Raw genomic sequence first — 22,940 nt, 5'->3', positions numbered from 1 at the left:
TATGGATGGGTTTCGAAGAAATCCATTTTTGAATTAAATCCAGCATTATCTATTATCCCCTTCTGATGTTACACATTAATTGTTGTTGCTTTTATCGTCATTTCGACGATACGGTAAGCGGTATCACGAGATCCCTATGGCGAAAATATCACAGATAGAGTCCACTAACGTAATAACTATGGCTTTTTGGAATTGGGTTTTATCGAAAAGATTGTAACAATAATTGAGTTTGGCGATCTGATCATAAATAACTGATACGGAGATAAGCGTATACATGTTAAATTCTAATAAAAAATATTAGTGACAATATTCCAGATGAAAGTCTACTTCAAAAAAATGATTTGCATATTTTTTACAAAGCTTAAATTACAAAATATTACGCTAAAAGTTAGACTTCAAAGCAAGTGGATTTTATAACATAAAATATTTTTAATTTAACCGAACGTAGAGTACGACCCTTTTTTCTACATAATTTTTTTTCGAAAATTTTCTCGATTGCATACATTTGTCGGTTAAAATCTTACTAAGATTATTCAATCTCAAAAAATATCATCTAAAATTGTTGTATTGTTTAAACGAATAAACTTCTGAATAGTTTTCGATTATTTGTAGTTAATCGTATTTTCCGAAAAAATCGACCAAAAAACCCCGAGCCCTACATACTGGTAGACTAAGAATACGGTTGAGGTATAGCAAGAGAGTAGAGTTTCCCCAGCAATTGAGAGATATTGAAAAGGCTTGAACAATTGACTATTTTAAAATTGAATTCCTGCACTTGCAAAGAATTAAAAAAAGCGATAGATGCATATATTTAGGTTGTTTAAGGGGTAGTGATAGTCATCTCCACTCGGAGAGGTAATATTTTGGCTTTCCCAACTTGTCTTAAATTCTTATTAACCGTTAAGTGTGTTTATTAATAGATATTTCTTTGCCTGAAAATTGTTATAGCTAAATTATACAGCGTCATGATTTTTTTGTTCCGTTTTTATGGGCGAGTGTGCTAGTTAGTTCTGACTGGAACTATTTTTACGACGCGAGTCCGGCAGAAGTTTTGACCGAGATTTTTTTCTTTCTGTTGGTATGGCATTCTGCCAGATTGAGATTGAGGGCCATATGAGTAAATAACGAAATATCAGCTATTTCGCGCTTTCGCGGTAAACCGATTTGAATTTTAATCTCATTGCACACGGCATGTGATCATTGTAACGTAAACACGTACGTGGTTAAAGGTCAAGAGGTATAGATTGGTTTCAACGAGATGTATACATTAAAAGTAATGGATAAATTAGCTTCGAATTCATTTAGAAAATGTTTCTACAGTTCAAAACCATCGTAAGTACCATTTACTTGGGTCGTCGTCTGTTCTTTTTTTTTTTGAATTATCCTTATTTCTAAGTCTGCTATTTTCAAGTCTGCCAGTGCTTATTTATCTTTGCGCTTTTGAAGAACGCGTCGTCTGCTACTCATTCTGGAGTGAGATAGTGACGAAAAACGTGAAATATGTGGGCAACACTATTTTACCCCGAAATTATTTTGGCTTCCACCCTTTTCACTCGTTCTGGCTCTTTGGGAGAATGGGAGATTCTTAGCCGCACTGTCCCGCACACCATGCGCAGAAATTGCGCACACTAGCTCCGTTCTTATCGTCATCGGTCGTCGTCTGTTTTTTTTTTTTGATGAAGGCTTAATGTGTCGCGCTGCATTTTGTTAGTGCTAACTGCCTTAACGGAACAGTTATCATTATTTTATGTAATATAAATAGTAAATTATGGTTCGCACTAGAAACTGTTGTTACAAGGGTTGTCGGAATGATTCCAGGTTCTTAGATAAAACTGTAGTAAAGGGAACGGATTTTTACCCTTTCCCTAAACCAAAAACTCAATTAGAAAAGTGTATAAGATGGATAAAAGCCTGTGGAAGAGTCGAGTTAACGCCCGATAAAATTAAAAAATATCATTACGTATGCAGTGAACATTTTGTTGGCGATCTTGGACCCACTGAAAGAAACCCTGACCCAAAAACATATAACCTCGAAGCAACATTTTCGGTAAGTATTCCTCTGTCCATCTAACTTCTTGACCATAAAAACGCGTTCCACGCCCGTCATAAAGACACAACCCACAACAGAAGCTGAAGTACACGTCAAAATGAAAAATAATCATTTAAAGGTGGAATTCATAAACGTCGGACGCAACGCAATTTAGTACAGGCAAAGGCAGGGCGTCGTGCGCAAACTTCCTCCTTTTGCGCCATAGACATTAGAACCAGTCTGGGAAATAAGGATATTTTTTAAACTAGTCCTTGGGACCAGTGACCCCCTAGTGTCCGAATAAATAAAGTGGTCCCAGCCTTTGTTCTCCAATAGATTTGCAATTAATAAACTGGTCCCGAGGACCAGTAACCCCCACTTCTTGAATTAAAAAACAAGTCCAGGCAATTAATAAACTGGTTTTGGACCAGAGGAAGTGTGCTATTTCCCAGACTGATTAGAACACTATTAAGAACCTAGACAAACCATTGCAAGGGGGGTCTCGCGACATTCTGTTACGAAAATTTCCATCCCACCCCTTCACGTGTGTGATAGGGTTTTTGATACGTGGCGCCCCTATCGGCGAGCGAAGGAGCTATTCAATTTGATCAAAAAATAAATACCGTAATGTTTCATCTTGCAAATGTTTTAATTCTCTGTTAATAAACATCTCTTTACTCTACAAACACTTTTCCTTCCATTAATTGGCCAAATGTCTAATCAGCGCCACTAGCGGATGGTCTGAGAACTACTCCCATAGAGACTAGGTATATTTAAGCGAGTGTGCAGAATTTCCGTCAGATGGCGCGGCGTTCGAGCCACCTGGCTATGATTCTGTAAACCCTCTTAAATATACCTAGATGGTCTGGGAGTAGTTTTCAGACCATCCGCTAGTGGCGCTGATTAGACATATGGCCAATTAATACGGAAATTAATAAAAATTAATTAAATATAAAACGTCCCCGTCGGGATTCGAACCCGCGTTGTCTCCCTCCCAAGTACTGAACGCGCTCGAAGCTTCTTAACTTCAAGCAGCTTCGAGTGTTAACATGGGGTTAGTAATATTTTAGTTTACCTCGCCGCATGTAGATGGCGCTACAAGCAACTCACCCTATCACACACGCGAAGGGGCGCTTCCATTGAACCCGAATCAAAGCTGAAAATTCAACTGTTCCTCTTGTATCTCTATGTTTTGCGCGCGACGCCCTGCCTTTGCCTGTACTAAATTGCGTTGCGTCCGACGTTTATGAATTCCACCTTAAATCATCAAACGGAAGCTCTCTATAAGAGTCTAGAGAGCTTTCAGATGGGATAGTAGTACGTCACACCCTCCCAAGTCTTACCTCTGTTCTGGTAGCCATATTGGGTGGTCTCAGCTTCATTCCTGCTTTAAACCGACAGCGTAAATACAGCAGCGTAAATTATAGACTCAGCTCCTCCTCCAACTGAAAGCTCTCTATAGAGCCATTTCAATTCGCGTGGGAAAGGATAGCAGGGTTCGTACACGACCTGGAAAACCTGGAAAAGTCAGGGAAATTGAAAATGAGCCTAAAAGGTCAGGGAAAAGTCAGGGAAATTTAAAATGGACCTAAAAAGTCAGGGAAATGTCAGGGAAAAATATAATGGAGGGAAATAATGGATAACAGTATAAGGGTGACCAGAAAATGTGTTGTCTGAGATTAGACCAGAGCGCCAAATTCGCTCGCTCAGGTTATTTATGACTTACCTAAAGTTAAATTTAATCGAATTAATTGTCTAATTTTTATAATAATATCTCGTGCCAAAATGATTCGACTGAATTTAGATTGGTTTTCATATATGTTCGCCATGTACCTTATTGCAAATGGTCAGGGAAATTTGTGGAATTTAGTCAGGGAATACCTGGAAAAGTCGGGGAATTTCATTCCAAAAATTTTGTACGAACCCTGGATAGTTTTTGGGGCGGGATTTCACTAGCTCCCGCCCAGGCGCAATTTTGTCAGGTTTAATTTAACATAGTGTTCTTCCACGGCCCTCACGGAGGGAAGGTGAAATGGACACTGTTTATAGACCTAAAAATAAAATAAACAAGCTGGCTATATATATACGTCCGTTAAGGGGCAGATTGAAAATGAAGCGAGCGCCATCTAGTGAACAGAAATACAAACTCAAAGGTGACATTTTTTCATTGGCCGAAAACATTCGTCTGCTTTCTTTACTCTAGTCTTAAGCCTAAGTTTAGTTTACAGTAACGGGTTATTAAGGGAGTAGGGACTAGGGTAACTGTTTGCTACCTAAGTGTTGAATTGTCCCTTTTTGGTTCCTTTCCTCTTCTAAAACGCTTCTTTGAAAAATCTGAGGCTTTTTCTTTTAATTTACCTTTTAATTTGTTATATAGAACCTAGACAACCGCTAACGACAGTTTCTTCGCCATGATATCTGAGAAAATCTGACACTAAAATTCTGCCTCTGTGCATTTCTAAGCGAACCAATAAGATCACCCCTCATTCGTGAAAGCCCGGTTTAGAAACTCGTATGGCCGTTGTAAATTTTGAATGAATTTATTTTTAGGTGTATTGGAGCATGGCAAACCCGTGACTTTTCTCGCCCTTCAACTGGTTTAGCTTTTTTACCCCACTTTTTAACAATAAATACCTTTCTTCAATAAAAGCAAAACTTCAGCTCGATTTCCATCTTCACATAATTCCTTTTCAAATCTTATAGTTTTGAACATGTCTTATATTATCCTAATATTTTAGCTCTTTTATGATTTTATCGCGATCACATTTGACTAGACACCGAAATTGCGGAGCTTTCTTTGCTTGCTCAGATTTTTTTACATTATATTTTAATTAAGTTCCTCTTTTCAAAGTAAAGTATTTTTTCTTACGAGATTTTTCTACATAATTTACGCCAAAATAGTACTATATATGAGCATTTTTATTCAAATATTTTCCTATAAAAGCACAGTTTTTCTCCTATAAAATCCTAGTTTTTCTCCTATAAAATCCTAGTTTTTCTCCTATAAAATCCTAGTTTTTCTCCTATAAAATCCTAGTTTTTCTCCTATAAAATCCTAGTTTTCCTCCTATAAAATCCTAGTTTTCATGTAAGGGAGTCTTTATTTAATCGAATTCGCGGAAGCAGAAGCTGACGGCGTAAAGCAGACGGCGCGGGTGTCCAGTAAAAATATTGCCAGTGTCCATTTAAAAGTTAGGGAGCATAGGAGCCTGATGTACGTTTGTTATATAAAAATAATCCGGGTCTTGAGTACCATAATTCATATTTAAAAGCCTGCAGGGAATTATTCAAATTGTATTACAATTGGTTAAGCAAAATAATTGCCAAGAGTGTCAACACCAAACGTAATTCATAAGATATCTTCCTATTTACGAAAGGAATAAATCGAAATAGGATGGAAGCATTACACTTTAAAATTACGGAAATAATCTTGATTAAAAAAATAAATTTAAATTATTCACTGTTCGGGACTAGAGAAAATTGCTCCCCCTTTAAGCTTTGGTTTGCCCATTTAATGTGTGTATTTTAATTTTTAGTGTGACGTTTCAATGTCTAACATGAAGAAAGAGAGAATCAAAATTGTGTTAAGAATAAATGAGCAACAAGAGGAAATTGGGAGGCTTGATGAGGAAATTGAAAGGCTCAAGGGAATCATTGGAAGCTTGAAAAATGAAGTTGAAGATCTTACGGTTTGTAACGTTCTGCCTTTTATAGTCGAGAAAAACATCGAAAATCAGGTTAATTTAGTAGTTAATTGTTTGAATAATTAGGAAAAGAATGGATTGAATGGAAACAACGATTATGCCATAGCGGGTCCAGTTAAATATGAACCTGAATCATATGGACTAGTATTGTCTCTTCCATTTTCCATACAGCAACAACCTCAAGAAGAAATTGAAAGGTATTTGAATAGAATCTCACCGGCTGAAATAGACAAACCATTCATGGATTAAAGTGGTTAAACCTACACTTACCACTATCGTGCATTTATACATCTTTGAATATGCATGCTATAGACGCGCGCACTAACTCATGCTATAATGCTACCACTCCCTTAAAATATCCATGGATATGGTTACGCCCAAGGTAAAGCCTTGAAGAAATGAAGGTTCCTGATAGCAATATCGGGTGAATAACATCGAAGAATCACTCCAGGGACCACTTTATACTGTTTGTAGGTTTATAATCAGTAGGTGCATCTCGGATGAATATCGGACATCGAGTATTCGCTGAGGTTAGATACGCCTTTATGAATATTGGACATTTAATATTCACCCGAGAGACACCAGCTGCGTATATCACAAAAATTCGAGAATTCATCCAAGAATCACTAAAACTAACTTATATTGGAGATTCGATACTCAGCCGCAATTTACCAACTGTATATTCGGCACACACATACGTGAATATTTTATCATTTATGTCAGATGTATCTCGGATCAATAACGAATGAAAACTTACGTATGCCAGGTGTATCAATAACTAGTGAAAACTTCTGTACGTCAGTTGTATCAATAACGAGTGAAACCTCATTCATGTCAGGTGTTTCTCAGATAAATAACGAGAGAGAAATTTTCATTTAAGTCAGTAGTATCTCACATCAGTATAGTGTATAATACCAGTAGTGTATATGTTCATGGTGTATTCATCTTTTATTGCTACTTATGCTTATGATTATTATTTTTTTATATAGTTTGCACAGTATTCCCACTGAGTCAATCGGCAACATTTCCGATAGTGTACTCGAAAAGGAAGCCGCGAATCACAGTCAACTTGGTATAAAAAATTTCCTTACAAATGTTATAACGTTTGCTCATGGATTAAATATACCTTAACCTAAAATAAAAGTCGTTGCACAATCAGCGCAACATAGAGAAAAATAATCAGATAGAAATTTGTTTACAACTTAGGCCCGAGGCTTAGTTCTGCTGCTGCTGCTGTTGTTAGTGCATGCTTACATTGCAATGGTTATCATGACGTCTGGTTCCTGGGCTGTGCGCCAAGGTAAGTGAGATACCTTGCGCCTTTCAAGTTACCTTCCCTTTTTGACTCTCCTTACTCTATTTCCTACTTGTTGGAACTTGGAAATTGAATTTTTCTTAACTGAGCGTTTGAAAGCGTGATATGTAGAGGAAACCACGTTAGAGGGAACCTGTAGCATATTGCTGCGGCATACTTTTCTGTGGTCACTTCTCTTGTGGAAATAATGAACATTTTCTCGGTCGCAAACTCTAGGAGTCCAGGTCAAAATATAATTGCTAATATAGGGATAAAATAGACATATTGACATTTAATGTAAACTCGCATTAGAAATAAATGGGGGTTCTACTAAAATCTAGATTAAAATATATTGGATTTTCGAGTGGCGCTGTCATAACCTATCGGTGAGTGGCGTTTGTCTTTTGAAGTAGCTGACGTTCGCTGTCGGTGGTCCCGCTCATAAGCCATAACCATGACGGAAATAAAAATAAGAGAGTCAAAGGGGGAAAGGGGACGGTAACTTGAACAGCACAGTCGGTTCTGTACCTCACGGGCATGAGCGTACCTACCTCGGCGCACAGTTGAGGAGCCAGAAGTTCTGCAATGCCAATGTAAGCATGTACGATCCTAGCAACTGTATCAGAGCTAAGACTCGGCAGTAAGTTGTAATCAAATTTCTCTCGGATTTTTTTTCTTCTCTGGAATGTACTTTAGCGTAGTGATTCATTTTTTCACCACCTGTAGTCTGATACATAAGAGCATGATAAAATTTAGAATGCGCACCTTAGCAATTTTACGTTATGCTCCCCTATCAATTTAATTCAGTTTACAAGAAATATACAGGAAATGACTGCGAACTGTGAATAAAGTGTTGCTTTTGTTTATTAATACACAATAGTTACAACCATAAGTGGATTAAGGGATAAGTGCGCTACGCCCTATAGGAGCGAGGGAGACAGCCAGAAGAATCGTATCAAAATGACGGCGCGCTCAACGGCGGTATTTTCGTCCCAATTTGGCCCAGAACTTAAATCAAAACTAGTCCAAACAACTGTAAAATACAATTTATTACAAAAAAGAGGTCATCTTTGTAATTGCGATGACGTTTCCAATGAAGAAATTTCCAGTAAACGGATGAAACATACAGAGAAACCCCTGGTAAGGGTTAAGCCTTGGTGCCTCTATTATCATAGTTGTTTAGTTACATTGTAAAAAAACCTACATAAATGATTACAGGGGTTTTCTGGAAGTATCAGATTGGGTAAATTGAAAACTTGGCTCCTTAACAAAGATAAAAAGGAATGCCTCTTAATAGCCGAAAAAATTAGTCTTCACAAAGAATTGAAAGAGGCGAGAATTACTTTTTTTTAGTTCACTTTCTACGGTTTAATTTTAAAAGAATTAAACTCAAAAATTATTCTTAATTTAAAGATTCTTTTGGAAATAACGAGGAAGGATCGGCTTATTGTAAGGCACGGGTTGGATCCGGTTAAAATAATCGTAGAAGAAAACGGGGAAGCATCTGTTTTTCACATCTTTAAGGGCTGCGTAATCAAAGTGCTATTGTTTGAAGGCGAATCGATCCGAGAAGATGTTGCTACGGATATATTTCAGCAGCTCTTCGATGATAGTTTTATTTTGTGCCCGGGTCTTACTGAAGACTCAATTAAAATTCTAAAAACATTGTCATTTCTACCACAAAAACTAACCAAATTAGCATATCCTTTTGAGCATTACCTTTCTGAATTATGTTGGGCATGGTTTAAGCCCCCAATTAATGCCCCGATGGCTGACATTTCATCTGGAAACTATCGATGCACTGAATGTAGTTATCGCTCTCGATACGCAAAAACACTATCCAAGAAAAAATGCAATCTACTAGTAAAGAATAAGACGTCACCGGCTTCAAAACACAAGTTGAAGTATTTGTCTCCCAACTCGTTGAAAACCCGTCGAAGAAAAGAGAGATGTAGAAAGTAACGGTTATTCCAAGCAAATTCAAAAATTTTGGAAAAGTGTCAAAAATTAAAGTTAAACTTCTCTGAGAAAAAGAGCAACGAAATGTCCAACGTAACGCGGTATTATTAACAGGGATTTCAAAAGCGAATTAGAAAAACTATTGAGCGAGCTACCGTCTACCAACGTGAAAGAGGCTGAAATAAAATTCACTATGAGAGAAGTTTGGTTGAATGAAACCAAAGAACAAGATGAAAAACCCTTCAAATGTGATCAGTGTGACTACGCCTGTATACATTCCTGGTATTTAGCAGGGCGTTACATGTTTTAATATAGAAAATCGAACTTTTTTGGTACCTCGTCGGCTTTCACGAACAATGTTACCTTAAAATATACAACTTTTTGCAGAAATAGTATCTTACGAAACCTTTCTATTTTCCATGTACGGCACAGTAATTTACCGTGCGTAATAATGAATTTCACGTTGTTAATAATCAATCGTGGGAATCAATGCACATTGCGTCTGTGTTTGGACTTAAAGGGTATGCGCATTTTGAAAGGGGGACTGGGACTATGGCTCGCGAATACTTAGGCATCTTATAGCTTCTTCCTAGTAAACTAATTAACTAGACATTGCTTCTTGATGTATTAAAATTTGAATTTAAGTTTAATCGATGTGAGAAATTTGGTTTTAATTGCGTAGTTCAAACATTTGTTATGATTCGAAATTTTACAACAAAAACGGGTATAAATGCGGCGTTTCTAAAAATCTCTGGTCAGAATTGTCGCCCGTCTATTGAGCTAAAGGTTAGTTACAATCATATACTTAAAGGGTATGGGAATTTACAATTTCATATCATATTTTATCACGAACGTGGTATTATATTACACTTTCAAGTCTCTACTTTCAAAACATCAAGTTTTTAATATAATTGAACCAAAGTTTCTATTTTTAAAATCCATTGGAAAATCACGAAAACTCAGTTTCGATATATCAACAATTTTGTCTTCTTGAGCTTGGTCGCCTGTTTGATGACATCACTATGACGTGAGGAAAGAAAGCGCGGCAATCCTATATGCGCGAGGTATACGCGTCTCGAGCTTTGTCCATGCTTCTCCCCTGTCTAAACACTGGGTCTGATAGCGGAGAGAGTGGCCCCATCTCGCGTGAGAAATATATGTGACGTCAGCCAACAGGGAAACGTTTTAGCCTTTCTTAAAAAGTGGATTTCAAATAATTTCATATGAAGCATTTTCAAATGCATATTGCCAAATAACTAGAAATCTGAGAATTAAAAGCTTGATATTTTTGAATTCACAGTAATTAATTCTATCTTTTGTAATATAAATCAGAGGTTTTTCAAACGAAGCTTCTCATTCCCTTTAATGTGATTTCTATGTGTGCGTTCTACCATAATTACTCCGATCGCTTTAGGACATATTTACCCCACTGTGTTTAAGTTGATGTTTGAGCAAATCAGTCTTCTTAGTGCTACCATAATCCCACTGATCACACTTAAATGGTTTTTCACCACTGTGTTTGTGTTGATGTCGGGTCGGATAAAATCAATCTTCCACCTGCCAGCATAGTCACAGTGATCACATTTAAACGGTTTTTCATCACTGTGAATGCGTCGATGTGAGATCAAATTACTCTTGTCCGTGCATCCAAAGTCACACTGATCACATTTGAAGTGTTTTTCACCACTGTGAATGCGTTGATGTCTGTTCAAACTGCTCTTGTGCGTAGTGGCGTAATCACACTGATCACATTTGAAGCATTTTTCACCACTGTGAATTCGTAGATGTTGGATCAAATTATTCTTCTGCTTGCAGGCATAGTGACACAAATCACACTTGAAGGGTTTTTCATCACTGTGAATGCGTTTATGTTGGACCAATTTACTTTTCCGCTCGGTAGCATAACCACATTGATCGCATTTTGAAGCGTTTTTCTCTAATTCGCATCCTAGCGTGATGATGTTCAATATACCTTTCATCTTCACTAGAATTGTTGATTTCAGTTAAACCCTATCCAGGAATTTTCCTACACAGAGTAAAAACATCTCATTAAAGAAACGATCATGTATTATTCACATCAAATTAAAATATATTACAATTTTGTTATAATTGCGTAGTTCAAACACTTGTTATGATTCAAAATTTTACATGTGGCATTTCGGAAAAAAGGAGAGCTCAGATTTTCATGCATGAAACCTTAAAGGGAGGGTGAAGAAGAAAATCCAAGTGATTTTTTATCGATTGTAATACTAATTATAAGGCCATTCTGCATAGTGAAACATCCGGGAAATATCACCGAATGATTATAAAATTCAAATTAGGTTCAGATTTTATGGATAATTTGAAATAAGCCCTTCCGACCAATCGCGTAACGCCCTGCCTTCTTGTCCAGGCAGCTCAGCTTCGGCGTCTTCGTCGCTTAAACTAACTGAACTAATTTGATTCGCTAACGAAAAATCTGGGCTGAGAACCCCCTCCATTTCCGATTTCGAAAAAATATCCTCCATGCCGAATGAAAGTTAGCACGAGATTTGACAAAAGTTGCTTGTGATGTGACAATCGTGGCGCGAGATGTAGAGCGTGCCACGGAAATTTTGTTAACAGGAAGGCTGGGCGTTACACGATTGGTCGGAAGTCCTTATTTCAAATTATCCATAAAATCTGAAGCTAATTTGAGTTTTAAAATCATTCGGAGATATTTCCTGGATGTTTCACTATGCAGAATGGTCTTATAATTAGTAGAAGAATCGATAAAAATCGGTTAATTTTCTCTTCACCCTCCCTTTAAATGTAAAATGTTTAACACGAGCAAATACAAAATGAGATTTTAATCTAAAAATATTCAGGTTGGAACAGATCGGACGATCACTCATTTGAGTGAAATATCCCTGTGCTACTCTTGAAATAAGATTCATCATTCCGATTACTATCTTTAAACGCTTGTCATACTCGGTGTCGTTGGTGTGAAAATTATCAGTCAGAAAAGGTGCTATTATTTTAAATGTTTTGATTTAAAATGCCGCATATAGCCTTTTTCTTTTTTTGAAAATTTTCGAATCATAACAAATTTTTGAACCATGTTATTAAAACAAAACTTCTCATGTTGATTAAACTTAATTTATAATTTCTGGCCCTTTGTTGGTTTGAAAGAGTCCGGGATTGTGTATAAATGCAGATTATTAAGGACTGCGAAGCAAAACTCGTTTTTGTATAATATTTGTCCCTTTTTGGGGAGAAAAATTATTTAGGAAATAAATTACTTCTGGAGTTGTAAAATCGTCCAATTTTTTACATATGTTATTTAAATAAATCGTAACTTACAGTTGGAATGGTCGGAAAATACAACGCACCGTGTGCTAGATATTCGTGGGAACTATTAATTACCAGATATTATAATAATATCCAGGTATTTATTGTGATGATCTAACTTTAGATTTAGCGAACCAAAAAGTAGGCCTAAAAGGTTTATTGAAAAATCAGAACACCTTAATTTGACAATCGGAATGGTGAAATGGAGCGCGGGACTTGAATAGAAATTTAGCGCGTGGTTGAAAAAATAAAGATTTTTAAAACCTATAGAAAATTATCAACTTAACTTTATACCATGAAAACTGAGATACTTCAGCCTTTGCTAGTGATATGAAGCGTTGCCTTCGTTAATCAAGGCCTGTGCGCGGTAGTTTCGACCGGGGCGACTTTTAAGAAACGAGACTTCTTATTTTCTCTCTATTTTACCGCGAGATGGCATTGATAGCTGGACCGAAACGCTATTTCAAATTCCAAGCACGCGAAAATGAACGTTTAAAATTCCAAGCGCGAGAAAATGAATATTTCAAATTTTAGGTCCAGCTAATAGCGCTCTCAGGTGAGAGAATTCGGCAACTCAAATTGCCAAGCGAAAAATAAACAATCGGCGCCGCGCACAGGCCTTGATTAACGTAGGCAACGTATGAAGATAGGTTGTGACGAAGCCTTGGTCGTGAAACCTTTGGTCTAACTCGGAAAAAAATGACCTCTTAATGCAAAGTTCAATAGAGGTTTTGATTGAATTTAAATAGAAGGGATTTTCTTACTATCAAATCATGGATGGGATACAAAAAAGCTTTATTGGGCCTGATTTACATAAAAGTGAATTTTTAAAAATTTTAAAAAGGCTTATTTTTTAGTTTAGTATTTTCAAATGTTCCAAGTTTTATGTCATTTACTCTGAAAAGATTAATTACTATTTGATAATGACTAAACTTTGATCACGCGCAATGAACAAACAATGGCAGTTGAAGAAAATGAACCCTGGATACTCCTTATTAATTGGCCTCACTAACAAACACATTTTAATAATAATAAAAAAAACATTAAAAAGCCGTTTTAAATACAGGGGGTGTGATGCCCTTTCAAAATTCGTTATTTGCCATGTTCTTTTTGACCAAAACTAAATATTCTACTACAGCCTTTTCCTTAAAATCCAATCTATTAGTTGAAGTGATTTCTATGTGGTCTGATCCCACTTGCCTTATGCGTTCTGGTATAGCTACTTTCATCATTTTACAACTGTCTTTACGTTGATGTTTGAGCAATTAAGGCTTCTTCGTGCTAATACAGTCATACTGAACACACTTGATGGGTCTTTCACCACTGTGAATGAGTTGATGTGTGATAAAAACACCATGAAATGAGGTGACGTAATCACAGTGATCACATTTGAACTTCTTTCCATCACTGTGAATACGTCGATGTATGACCAAAGTACTCTCGTAACGGCAGGCGTAGTCGCACACATCACATTGGAATGGTTTTTCACCACGGTGAATACGTTTATGCTCGTTCAAAATGCGCTTGTGCGTAGTTGCATATTCGCACTCATCGCACTTAAACGGTTTTACATCACGGTGAAAGCGTAGATGAGAGATCAAACCGGTCCTATGTATACTGGCATATTCACACTGATCACATTTGAAAGGCTTTTCACCACTGTGAATGCCTTTATGTTTTTTCAAAGTGTTATTGTCCGTAGTGGCGTAGTCACACTGATCACATTTGAAGGGTTTTTCACAATGGTGAATGCGTTGATGCTTTATCAAATTATTATGGAAACTGCCGGCATAATCACACAGATCACACTTGAAAGGTTTTTCACCAGTGTGAACGCGTTTATGCGCGATTAATCTACTTTTCCTCGAGCAAGAATAATCACACAGATCGCATTTAAACGGTTTCTCACGTCCACCGTGAATGAGTCGATGTTCCATTAAATTACCCTTCTGCTTGCAGGCATAATCACACAGATCACACTTGAAAGGTTTTTCATCACTGTGAACGCGTAGATGTTGGATCAATTTACTATTCTGATCGGTAGCATAACCACATTGATCGCATTTGAAGCGTTTTTCTCTCATTTTCTTTCTAGCGTGATGTTCTATCGGAGGCTCCGGTTCTATACACTTTTTATCTTCGCTAGAATTGTTTTTTTCAGTAAAATCCTTTTCCTGCAATTTTCCTACACAAAGCAAAAACATATCACCAAAGAAGCTCTAATGTGTATTATTCGTTTGACAAGACATAGAATATTCATAATGCAAAAGCGTGTGAAAAGTGAAGGTATAAGCACCTCAAGAGTACTGATTTGTTTTTCTCTATGTTGTGCTTATTGCGCAACGTTTAGTTTTTACCTCTCCGAGTGACGTAAGTCACGGAGAGGTTCTGTAACGATCGTGTGTGTCCGTCTGTGTGTTTGTGTGTGTGTTTGTGTGTGTGTGTCTGTTGTTACACCCACGTGACCGCGTTCGCAGTTTCCAAATCGGAGCAAAGGTGTTCGCCATTTCCGAACTGCTTTCACAGTCACGGAAATGGCTCCTCTACTTGGGTTCTCACACCACCATCTTCTGGTCTTTGTCCATCCCACACGGACACCAGTCTGTACTTACTGGCTTCTAATCACCACCATCTTTTGGTCTTTGTCCATCCAACTTGGACACCAGTCTGTACATACTAGCTTCTAATCACCACCATCTTTTGGTCTTTGTCCATCCCACTTGGACACCAGTCTGTACATACTGGCTTCTAGACACCACCATCTACTGGTCTTCCGCCTATTCCACATAGACACCAATCTGTCTCATTGGCTTCTAACTCCATCGTCATCGTTTGGTTTAAGACATTCGCGGCGATCAGCTAGGGTTACGAGAAACGTCTAGCCTCCCTAAGGTGGGTTGTCCACCAAAGGTTTTCGCAATTGCGGTTGTTCTTGCTTTTAACTGTAGTTCGACACCCTTATATACTACCTATTTGAGTAAGGGGAAGCAACCGGCGTATGCTTCATTTCAAACGCCAATATTAGTCAAGCCTCTCAAGAATGTTTAATTGTTCTTTATCAAAACGATGTAACGCTCAATAAGGCGAACAACTAACGAAGAAAATATTTAATATTAATTATATTTATTTTAATATTTAAGATAATCTTGTTTCTCAACTCAAAATTAATACGGAAAGAGTTAAAAAGCAGTCTATGTTTTTGTCTGTGTGTGTCCGTCCATTGTTACACTAGTGCGTCGCGTTAGCAGTTAGCCTTTCGTTGATGTGTTAAGAAATCATACAGAACCTTAATATTCCCTTTTTCCATAATATAAAGTGAATATGTGGAAGTATTTTTCGTAATTACTATGCATTTAGTAGTTTTGTAACTTGAAAGCTCTGTTTCATTTTGATATTCCAAGGACATTTTTTAATATTATTATTTGAAATGGCTGTTTATATATGACTTTAGCTATACTACATCTGTATATAGAATAATCCTTGCTTTAGTTATATCAAGAAGAACGCTAAGGCTTACACTCTGTCGGTTAAATCAAGTATTATCCGTAATAGGCCTAGTGAACTAAAGAGTAAATAATTGAGGCCCAAGGTGTAGTAAACTATGGGTGTTGATTTTCGTGTCTGAAATGTAGAGACATCAACGGTTCAGAGTGAGCCGAAAGTTAAATACACGCTTAAATAATGAGGTGTAGATATAATAATCGAAGAAAAGATCATGGTGGCAATTAGACCAGTGAAAGGGCTGATGGTAAACGGGTATTAGCTACGGAGTTTTCATTCTTTTTAGGGTGCGCAAGACTTTCAGTGCGTTTAGCCACAAATCAGCTTTGGTGTTATTTAACCTTAACACGCATAACACGGGTAAACAGCTGAAGCGTAGACAATTGGGCCTTTACAAACACATAAAGGTTATATCTCTCCAAAATTTATACACATTTCCTGTTCTTTTCCCCATTGACTGATTTCTATGTGTCCAAGATTTATCCTTATTTGATGTAAAATGTCGCCTGCTTTACTATATATTCGCAATGCTTGGAATACTGCTTCAATAATTTGTAAATTTTTACTTAAAAAAAAAGAGAAATAATTCCATATCTAGGTAAATAAGTTTGCAGTAGTAGACCTCTTGACTCGGAGAGGTAATATTTTGGTTTTCCCAACTTGTTTAAGTTTAGGTGAGGGAAACGTTATAATACTTGTAAAAAAAAAACTTTTTATACCAAGTTGATTGTGATTCACGGCTTCGTTTTCGAGTGGACTTTGGGAAATGTTGCTGATTAACTCAGTGGGAATACTTTGCAAACTATAAATAAATAAATAAATAATTATAAAGCACAAGTATTAATCAAGAAGGGATATCTAGTTTATTAGGGAGAAGGTATAAGATGTCTTAGTATTAGCGCGCCATAGTCCCAGCTAGTCCCCCTTTCAAAATACAAGGGTGGACGTAAAAGGAGGCCGGGCTATTTCTCCTCAGTCGTCAGTAATTTTCGTCATTCGCGTCGCCGTGCTGACGTGAGTTTTCAAGAACCAATGAGACGCTGGTTGTAATTTAAAGGCGGGGATTAACTCCGGACCTACTATACGTTTGCACTGGAGATAAAGCTAGAAATGTGGAGGCGAATTTATAACTTCTCCCTAGTAAACTAGATATCACTTCTTGTATTAATAAAAGATGAATTCACTATGAATGTGGTATGAACACTTTATACTAACTAATCTCACTTAAAATAATATTTTTGAACTTCATGTAAGCATAGCGATTTCCAATTCGGGATTGAACTGAAATCAAGCTTTTAGATTTTTTGTTAGGGCTGTGCGAGCCTTGAATTTTTGGTTTCGAGTCGAGTCTCGAGCATTGAGTATTGAAAATTTTTCTTATCGAGCTCGAGTCGAGTATCAAGTAATTTGAAAATTCGTTTCGAGTATTTGGGGATTTATTTTCTAGTATTTCCAGACTTTATGCTAATTCATTGCTCTCATAATAGACATTTAGAGTATTTTTGCGCATTAACTAGTTCAAACCATCCCCAGACGATATTATAGTCCTGTTCCTTTTAATTTGACAAACTAATTTCTTATTACTATCTTCTTCAGAAGCTAGTTGAATTAATTCCCCACCTAAGCCATTGTTATACGAAAATTAATAGTCAACGCCCCTTTAACCATGGATTAACTAACGCTAGGGATTGTTCGTTCCCCCTAAAAGATTAAGTATGCATATGTTCCAAGCACCCCCTAGCAGCAGCTACTATCCCTAACCGGAAGTTATAAGAAAATTGGACCAAATATCACGTGTCCTATGACGTCAAAATTAAAATCCCACCTAAAATTGGGCGCCGCCATCTTTAAAATCCGCAAAAACGATTTATTTTGCCTACAGATGGCGCCGCTATATCTACATCCGTTTTGGTCCAATAAATTGGGGGAATGAAGAGGAGAATCAAGGAAGGAATAATTCGGAACATGTAGTTGGCGATAGAAATACATGGGAAACACGGTTAGTGAACAATCCCTAGCGTTAGTTAATCCGTGCTTTAACTGTATTTTTTATTACTTTTACTTCCACTATTGAACCAGCTAGGGGCTACAACCCTACTACATTACACAGTAACACAGCCCAAATTGCTAAGTCCCACTAAGGTTATTATTAATTTTAAGTGTTTCAGGCCTCCTTGATGAATTGACGAAATAGCCTAAATATATATGTTAAAACAGGAATGTATGAATGAAAGATCTTCCACTAGGACAGTATAGCAGCTAGGATACTGTAAAAAGAAATAATGAAAAACCCAAATCCTATGAAGAGGTTGGACAGGCTAATATAGATGTATATAAAAAGTTGTCATGAGTTAATAATATGTTAGCTCCCTATAAGATAGTCAGGCTCCATAGGCGTAATGTATCCAGCGATTTCTTCTCATTTCGCCCGCGCGGGAAAAAATCCGAATGTTTCGTTCTCTCTTGTCGAAAAAAAAAAATCCCGCTCGTACGGCTCCTCGACCTCGAGTCGTCCGGCTGCTTTTTCACCAATGCAGTGTTTTAGTCGTGAATGTTTATGTTTTAATAATTTAACATTAAATCGTGGAGTTTGTGTCAGTACTGAGACAAAAAACAAATGCAGGAACTCAATGCAATTTGCCGATATTGATAAAGAATGCTAAAGATAAGAGTTGTTATTGTGACTTGAAACGAGAAAATTATACAACTGAGCTAAATCCAATCCACTGATCTCTTAACCGAGGCTACTGAGCGAAATATTCGGCTACTTAAATAGCTCCGATATCATTGGCTAGCTTCCACTACACGCGCTTCCGGGGAAAAACCGGAAAGAAGAGTAAATAAGATTTTCGTTCACGTGGCGGCCGCAGAGTGGCGCATATAATTGGGAAGCCGGCGGCGCGGGAGAAAACGCGGGACTATAAAAATGAATTGCCTGAGTAACTTATAGGGAGCTAACATATTATTAACTCGTGAAGTTGTATAGATTCGCGATAGTGGTAAGTGTAGGTTTAACCACTTTATTCCATGAAAGGTTTTTCCATTAAGATTTTCAGCGGTTAAATTCTATTCAAATACCTTTCAATTTCTTCTTGAGGTTGTTGCTGTTTGAAAAATGGAAGAGACAATACTTGTCCATATGATTCGGGATCATATTGAACTGGTCCCGCTATGGCATAATCGTTGGTTCCATTCAATCCATTCTTTTCCTAATTATTCAAACAATTATCTTCTAAATTAACCTGATTTTCGTTTTTTTAATCGACTATAAAAGGCAGAACGTTACAAACCGTAAGATCTTCAACTTCATTTTTCAAGTTTCCAATGATTCCCTTGAGCCTTTCAATTTCCTCATCAAGCCTCCCAATTTCCTCTTGTTGCTCATTTATTCTTAACATACTTTTGATTCTCTCTTTCTTCATGTTTGACATTGAAACGTCACACTAAAAATTAAAATACATACATTAAATGGGCAAACCAAAGCTAAATGGGGGCTCAGCAATGTTCTCTAGTCCCGAACAGAGAAAACTGTCTATAATTTCAATTTTTTTATCAAGATTATATCCGAAATTTTAAAGTAATGTTTCCATCCCATTTCGATTAATAGGAATAAAAGATATCTTATGAATTACGTTTGGTGTTGACATTTTGATAATGATTTCCAAATCAAGAAGGGATATCTAGTTTACTAGTGAGAAGGTATATGATGCCTTAGTATTCGCGCACCATAGTCCCAGTCCCCCTTATCAAGATACAAGGGGGGACGTAAAAGGAGGCCGGGCTATTTCGCAGCCTCTCCTCAGTCGTCAGTAATTTTCGTCATTCGCGTCGCGTTGACGTGGGTTTTCAAGAACCAATGAGATGCTGGTTGTAATTTAGAGGCGGCGGGGATTAACTCCGGACCTACTATACGTTTGGACTGGAAATAAAGCTAGAGATGTACGCGAATTTATACCTTCTCCCTATAGTAAATTACTAAATTAGCTATCGTTTCTTAACCAAATTTAATACAATTTGAATAATTCCCAGGCTTTCAAATATGAATTATGGTCATATATTATTATATCAAACATTTAGATGTTTTTCATCCCTATAGCGTGGTTTCGGGCATTTTTTAATTTACATAAACTCTCTGATCCTAAAAAAATTATGCTCCATCACATTATATCGGATGCACTACTGAGTCTTCGAAAACAAACATACATCAGGCTCCTATCTTAATCGTATTCTAGCCTCATAATAGATAAGTTGAACATGAGTAAGGTAGGAATAGGTGGCGAGTCATGTTACACCTTTAGTTAGCGCCCCCTATACCGAGCTAGGCCTCAATCTGCTACATTTTTGTCACCGCGCGAGTTTAGCTCCGGAAATAAATTCACATTCTGTGGAATGTAGCGAATTGGTGAAACTATTCCGGTACCCTTTCTATCCTTTATCAAGATCAATCTAAGAGCATTAAACACAGATGGACTAGAATGACAAGCTAAAACCCCATCTTTAAACTTCAGCGCGTATCGTCGCCCCTAGCGGGAGAGTCCCGAAACTTTTCAAAGCATAGATAATGTGACCTTTATTATGTCGTCTGCTCTGTTGAATTTTTATGATTATACAGTCTAGGTACGGTTAGGTTTTTCCTCTCCGCTTTTTCGCCTTTTATGTTCGTTTTCTTAAAGTAATTTAAAGGATTAGTTTAGGTATTTAAGATGCCAAGCAAAAGGTGCGTTTTCGGAGTTTGTAAAAATGATCAACGTTATTCTGATAAATCCCAAATGAAAGGCATTAATTTCAACAAAATACCAAACCCCAAATATCAACTTTCTAAAAGTGAACCTAACATAGATTTTCGAGCTTTAACGGGCCTAATGTCGTCCGCTATTTCACGCGCCTGTTTGTTTGATTGGAAATAGTTTCATTATTGGTCGCGGCGTGGCGCTAGAGAGACGCTTCCCACAAGGAACCACCCGCCCTATCTCCATTCCAGTCCATCTGTGTTTAATGGTCTTAGGATCAATCAACTCTTTGTCCGGAATACCACCAGAAGTGAACAGGAATCTTCAAAGGTCAAAAATGTTATAGGTTCACCGAAATTATGTAATATTTATCAGAATACCAAATAGCAAGCTTATCTAATCAAATATACTAGCACATCTAGTTTGACCTCAAATATTGGATTTATCTTACACAAACGGAAACAACAACTTGGGGTTTTATTAAAGCAAAGGGCGGCTCCGTTGATGCCCCTGAAAGATGCCTTTTCTGCTACACGTTGGCTAAGCTTGGCAAAGGCTAGTTAAACCAAAGGCAGGAACCAATGGGAACTAGTGCATTAGGTCTGATTGGTTCCTGCCTTGGCAAGGTAAAATTCGTGTCCAGAAGATTAGCCAGCATGCTAGGGGTGATAATAGAGCCGCCTGTTACTTTAAGAACTAAGTAGCTACAATCATAATTCTCATCAACAACCCACATTAATGCGTATTTCGAAACATTTGAACTTTTCAAGCTTCTGCTGAATCTGTCTAATATATGTTCACGATTATCCATGACTTGCATTGTTGGATTAACGAACACCACGTGTTATAGAGTAATTTCGGTTGAGAGGGGGAGTGAACTGTGTATCCCCTACGTTAGGGGCAACTTTGTACTAGAGAATACTATTTGCCCCCGGAAGAGAAGGGGAGGGGGGATATAACTAAGGTAAGAGATAGAGGGTTATGACGTTGCCGTATATGGGAAAGAAATTACTCTATTACCCTCGTAACTTCAGCCTGATCAACCACTTGACTGTCTATATCTTGCAAGGGTTCGTTACCAAGAAAGTCACGTGAAACTGTTCCAGCCTTCTTTGACATAAGAGTATACAGTGTAATTGTTTTACCAATCAATACCAAAATGCAGTAGATTATGTGTTAATACTCACATTAACGCTCGCTCCATACAGAATAGGATCAGGGTTTGCATCTGTAGGTCCCATAGCACCCACAAAATGGTAATTGCATACATAATGGAACTTCCTTATCTTATCCACATTGTTCAAATCCTCTCTTCCTATAGCTCTTATCCATTTTTTACACTTTTCTAGTTTAGTTTTGGGCTTTGGGAAAGGGTAAAACGTTGCCCCTTGAACAACAGTGGGGTCCAAATCCCTAGAGTTATTGCGACAGCCACGGTAACAACAATGCTTTATCGCAACCATATTATTCTGTGTCTATTGAAGTTAAAACAATTAAAACACTGCATATGGAAATTGACTGTAGATTACCCATTACTAAAATTAAAATGCACCTGAGATAAGATGGCTTAAAAAAGGAAAGTAACGTCATTGACACAGGTTCTTGATTTGATCTTCGTGGCTTTGCCTAGATTATCGTGGTAACATTCATCTGAATGATCCATTTCGTAAAACAAATACTATTTGCGGTCGGTCGGTCGGTCGGTCGGTCGATTGGAACTCCGCCGTTAATTTGCCAGAATGCAGCAGACGATCAGAACAGATTGTAAACTTATAGAGAACGAAATTTTATGCTGGACTCAAGACGAGAATATTGTCAAAACCACTTCCAGACCTATGAAAATAATTGTAAACCAAAAACGGATTTATGTACTAAGAACGTGGAATCATAGCTTTAGCCTCTGGTACCATCCTTTTTTTTTTTTTTTTTTATTAGGAGAGAAAGGCCAATAGGGAAGTATTCCGCGGGCCCGCCCAGTACACAGTGTTCATTTTTTTACAAAATTTTTTATACAACGTTATTATGTTCATAAGTTAGTTATTAGTAATTTTCCTTTGTTTGTTTTTTTTTTGGTCGTTTTAACATGGGTGGTGTTTTTTTTTTTTAAAATTATACATTGTTTTTTTTTGTTAGGAATGGGTGACGCAATAATCCGTAGAAGTCGTTATTTGTAGAGCCCGGTATCGTGGTCCGAGGAGCCAAAGCCCCGGTCAGCCCGGTCTGTTGAGTCGAGGTGGGTAGTCTCTTCTGTGGGACCCCGAAATATAGGAGTAACAATCAGTTTCGCAATTTTGGATCCAGGCTGGAGCAGCAGAGGGGTGGAGGAGAGGTTGTATAGGATGACCTTCACATCGCCTCTATAATCCTCATCTATGATACCACCTCCGATATGGATGCCTCGTTCCAGGAAATGG

General features: G+C 37.4%; 3 protein-coding genes and 1 long non-coding RNA gene across 8 annotated transcripts; 2 read left to right on the top strand and 2 right to left on the bottom strand.

Annotated features, from left to right (window-relative positions):
- The first annotated feature begins 1,193 nt into the window (after positions 1–1,193).
- On the top strand, positions 1,194–11,095 carry LOC149679265 (uncharacterized). 3 transcript variants are annotated; one of them, XM_089834950.1, is made up of 8 exons: positions 1,623–1,749; positions 1,819–2,047; positions 5,566–5,718; positions 5,800–5,930; positions 6,723–6,805; positions 7,908–8,167; positions 8,246–8,359; positions 8,441–11,095. In XM_089834950.1, coding segments are annotated over exons 1-8 (1,521 nt in total). In that variant the 5' UTR covers positions 1,623–1,747; the 3' UTR covers positions 8,990–11,095. The 3 variants fall into 3 exon arrangements, with proteins under 3 accessions (XP_089691077.1, XP_089691076.1, XP_089691075.1); XM_089834951.1 differs by lacking the exons at positions 1,623–1,749; positions 1,819–2,047 and adding an exon at positions 1,194–1,332; XM_089834949.1 differs by lacking the exon at positions 1,623–1,749 and having other exon boundaries at positions 1,769–2,047.
- LOC149679266 (uncharacterized) lies at positions 6,167–10,965 on the bottom strand. Its single transcript, XM_089834955.1, has 2 exons — positions 6,491–10,965; positions 6,167–6,258 (listed from the first exon to the last, which is right to left on the bottom strand). The coding sequence occupies exon 1, from the start codon at positions 10,963–10,965 to the stop codon at positions 10,408–10,410; it is 558 nt and encodes a 185-aa protein (XP_089691081.1). The 3' UTR covers positions 6,167–6,258; positions 6,491–10,407.
- Positions 11,096–13,073: 1,978 nt separating the features above from the next.
- Positions 13,074–21,989, bottom strand: LOC149679264 (uncharacterized). Of its 3 annotated transcripts, none has more exons than XM_089834945.1 (6): positions 21,714–21,989; positions 21,547–21,636; positions 19,087–19,239; positions 18,875–19,005; positions 16,516–16,598; positions 13,074–14,480 (listed from the first exon to the last, which is right to left on the bottom strand). In XM_089834945.1, the coding sequence occupies exons 1-6, from the start codon at positions 21,987–21,989 to the stop codon at positions 13,561–13,563; spliced, it is 1,653 nt and encodes a 550-aa protein (XP_089691071.1). In that variant the 3' UTR covers positions 13,074–13,560. The 3 variants fall into 3 exon arrangements, with proteins under 3 accessions (XP_089691071.1, XP_089691072.1, XP_089691073.1); XM_089834946.1 differs by having other exon boundaries at positions 21,547–21,633; XM_089834947.1 differs by lacking the exon at positions 21,547–21,636.
- Positions 21,990–22,237: 248 nt separating this feature from the next.
- LOC149679263 (uncharacterized) lies at positions 22,238–22,858 on the top strand. Its single transcript, XR_016365715.1, has 4 exons — positions 22,238–22,373; positions 22,462–22,558; positions 22,660–22,759; positions 22,828–22,858. It is a non-coding gene; the product is annotated as an uncharacterized LOC149679263 (long non-coding RNA).
- Positions 22,859–22,940: the final 82 nt, after the last annotated feature.

The sequence above is a fragment of the Phalangium opilio genome, unplaced genomic scaffold (assembly GCF_054372755.1).
Source record: "Phalangium opilio isolate 3A_F unplaced genomic scaffold, DU_Popi_V2 ptg000041l_1, whole genome shotgun sequence".
NCBI classification, from domain to species: Eukaryota; Metazoa; Arthropoda; class Arachnida; order Opiliones; family Phalangiidae; genus Phalangium; species Phalangium opilio.
The sequence above is the reverse complement of the archived record's forward strand: the minus strand, read 5'-3'. Positions and strand labels throughout refer to the sequence as shown.

What these genes read in the sequence shown, in the direction of transcription:
- LOC149679265 (XM_089834949.1), top strand. Translation starts at nt 1,769, where the DNA reads ATGGTTCGCACTAGAAACTGTTGTTACAAGGGTTGTCGGAATGATTCC. An exon ending in ACCTCGAAGCAACATTTTCG is followed by an intron (nt 2,048 to 5,565) that starts GTAAGTATTCCT and finishes TTTAATTTTTAG; the next exon opens with TGTGACGTTTCAATGTCTAA. An exon ending in ATGAAGTTGAAGATCTTACG is followed by an intron (nt 5,719 to 5,799) that starts GTTTGTAACGTT and finishes TTGAATAATTAG; the next exon opens with GAAAAGAATGGATTGAATGG.
- LOC149679266 (XM_089834955.1), bottom strand. Translation starts at nt 10,965, where the DNA reads ATGAAAGGTATATTGAACATCATCACGCTAGGATGCGAATTAGAGAAA.
- LOC149679264 (XM_089834945.1), bottom strand. Translation starts at nt 21,989, where the DNA reads ATGGTTGCGATAAAGCATTGTTGTTACCGTGGCTGTCGCAATAACTCT. An exon ending in ATGAAGTTGAAGATCTTACG is followed by an intron (nt 19,006 to 19,086) that starts GTTTGTAACGTT and finishes TTGAATAATTAG; the next exon opens with GAAAAGAATGGATTGAATGG. An exon ending in CCTCAAGAAGAAATTGAAAG is followed by an intron (nt 16,599 to 18,874) that starts GTATTTGAATAG and finishes ATTTATTTATAG; the next exon opens with TTTGCAAAGTATTCCCACTG.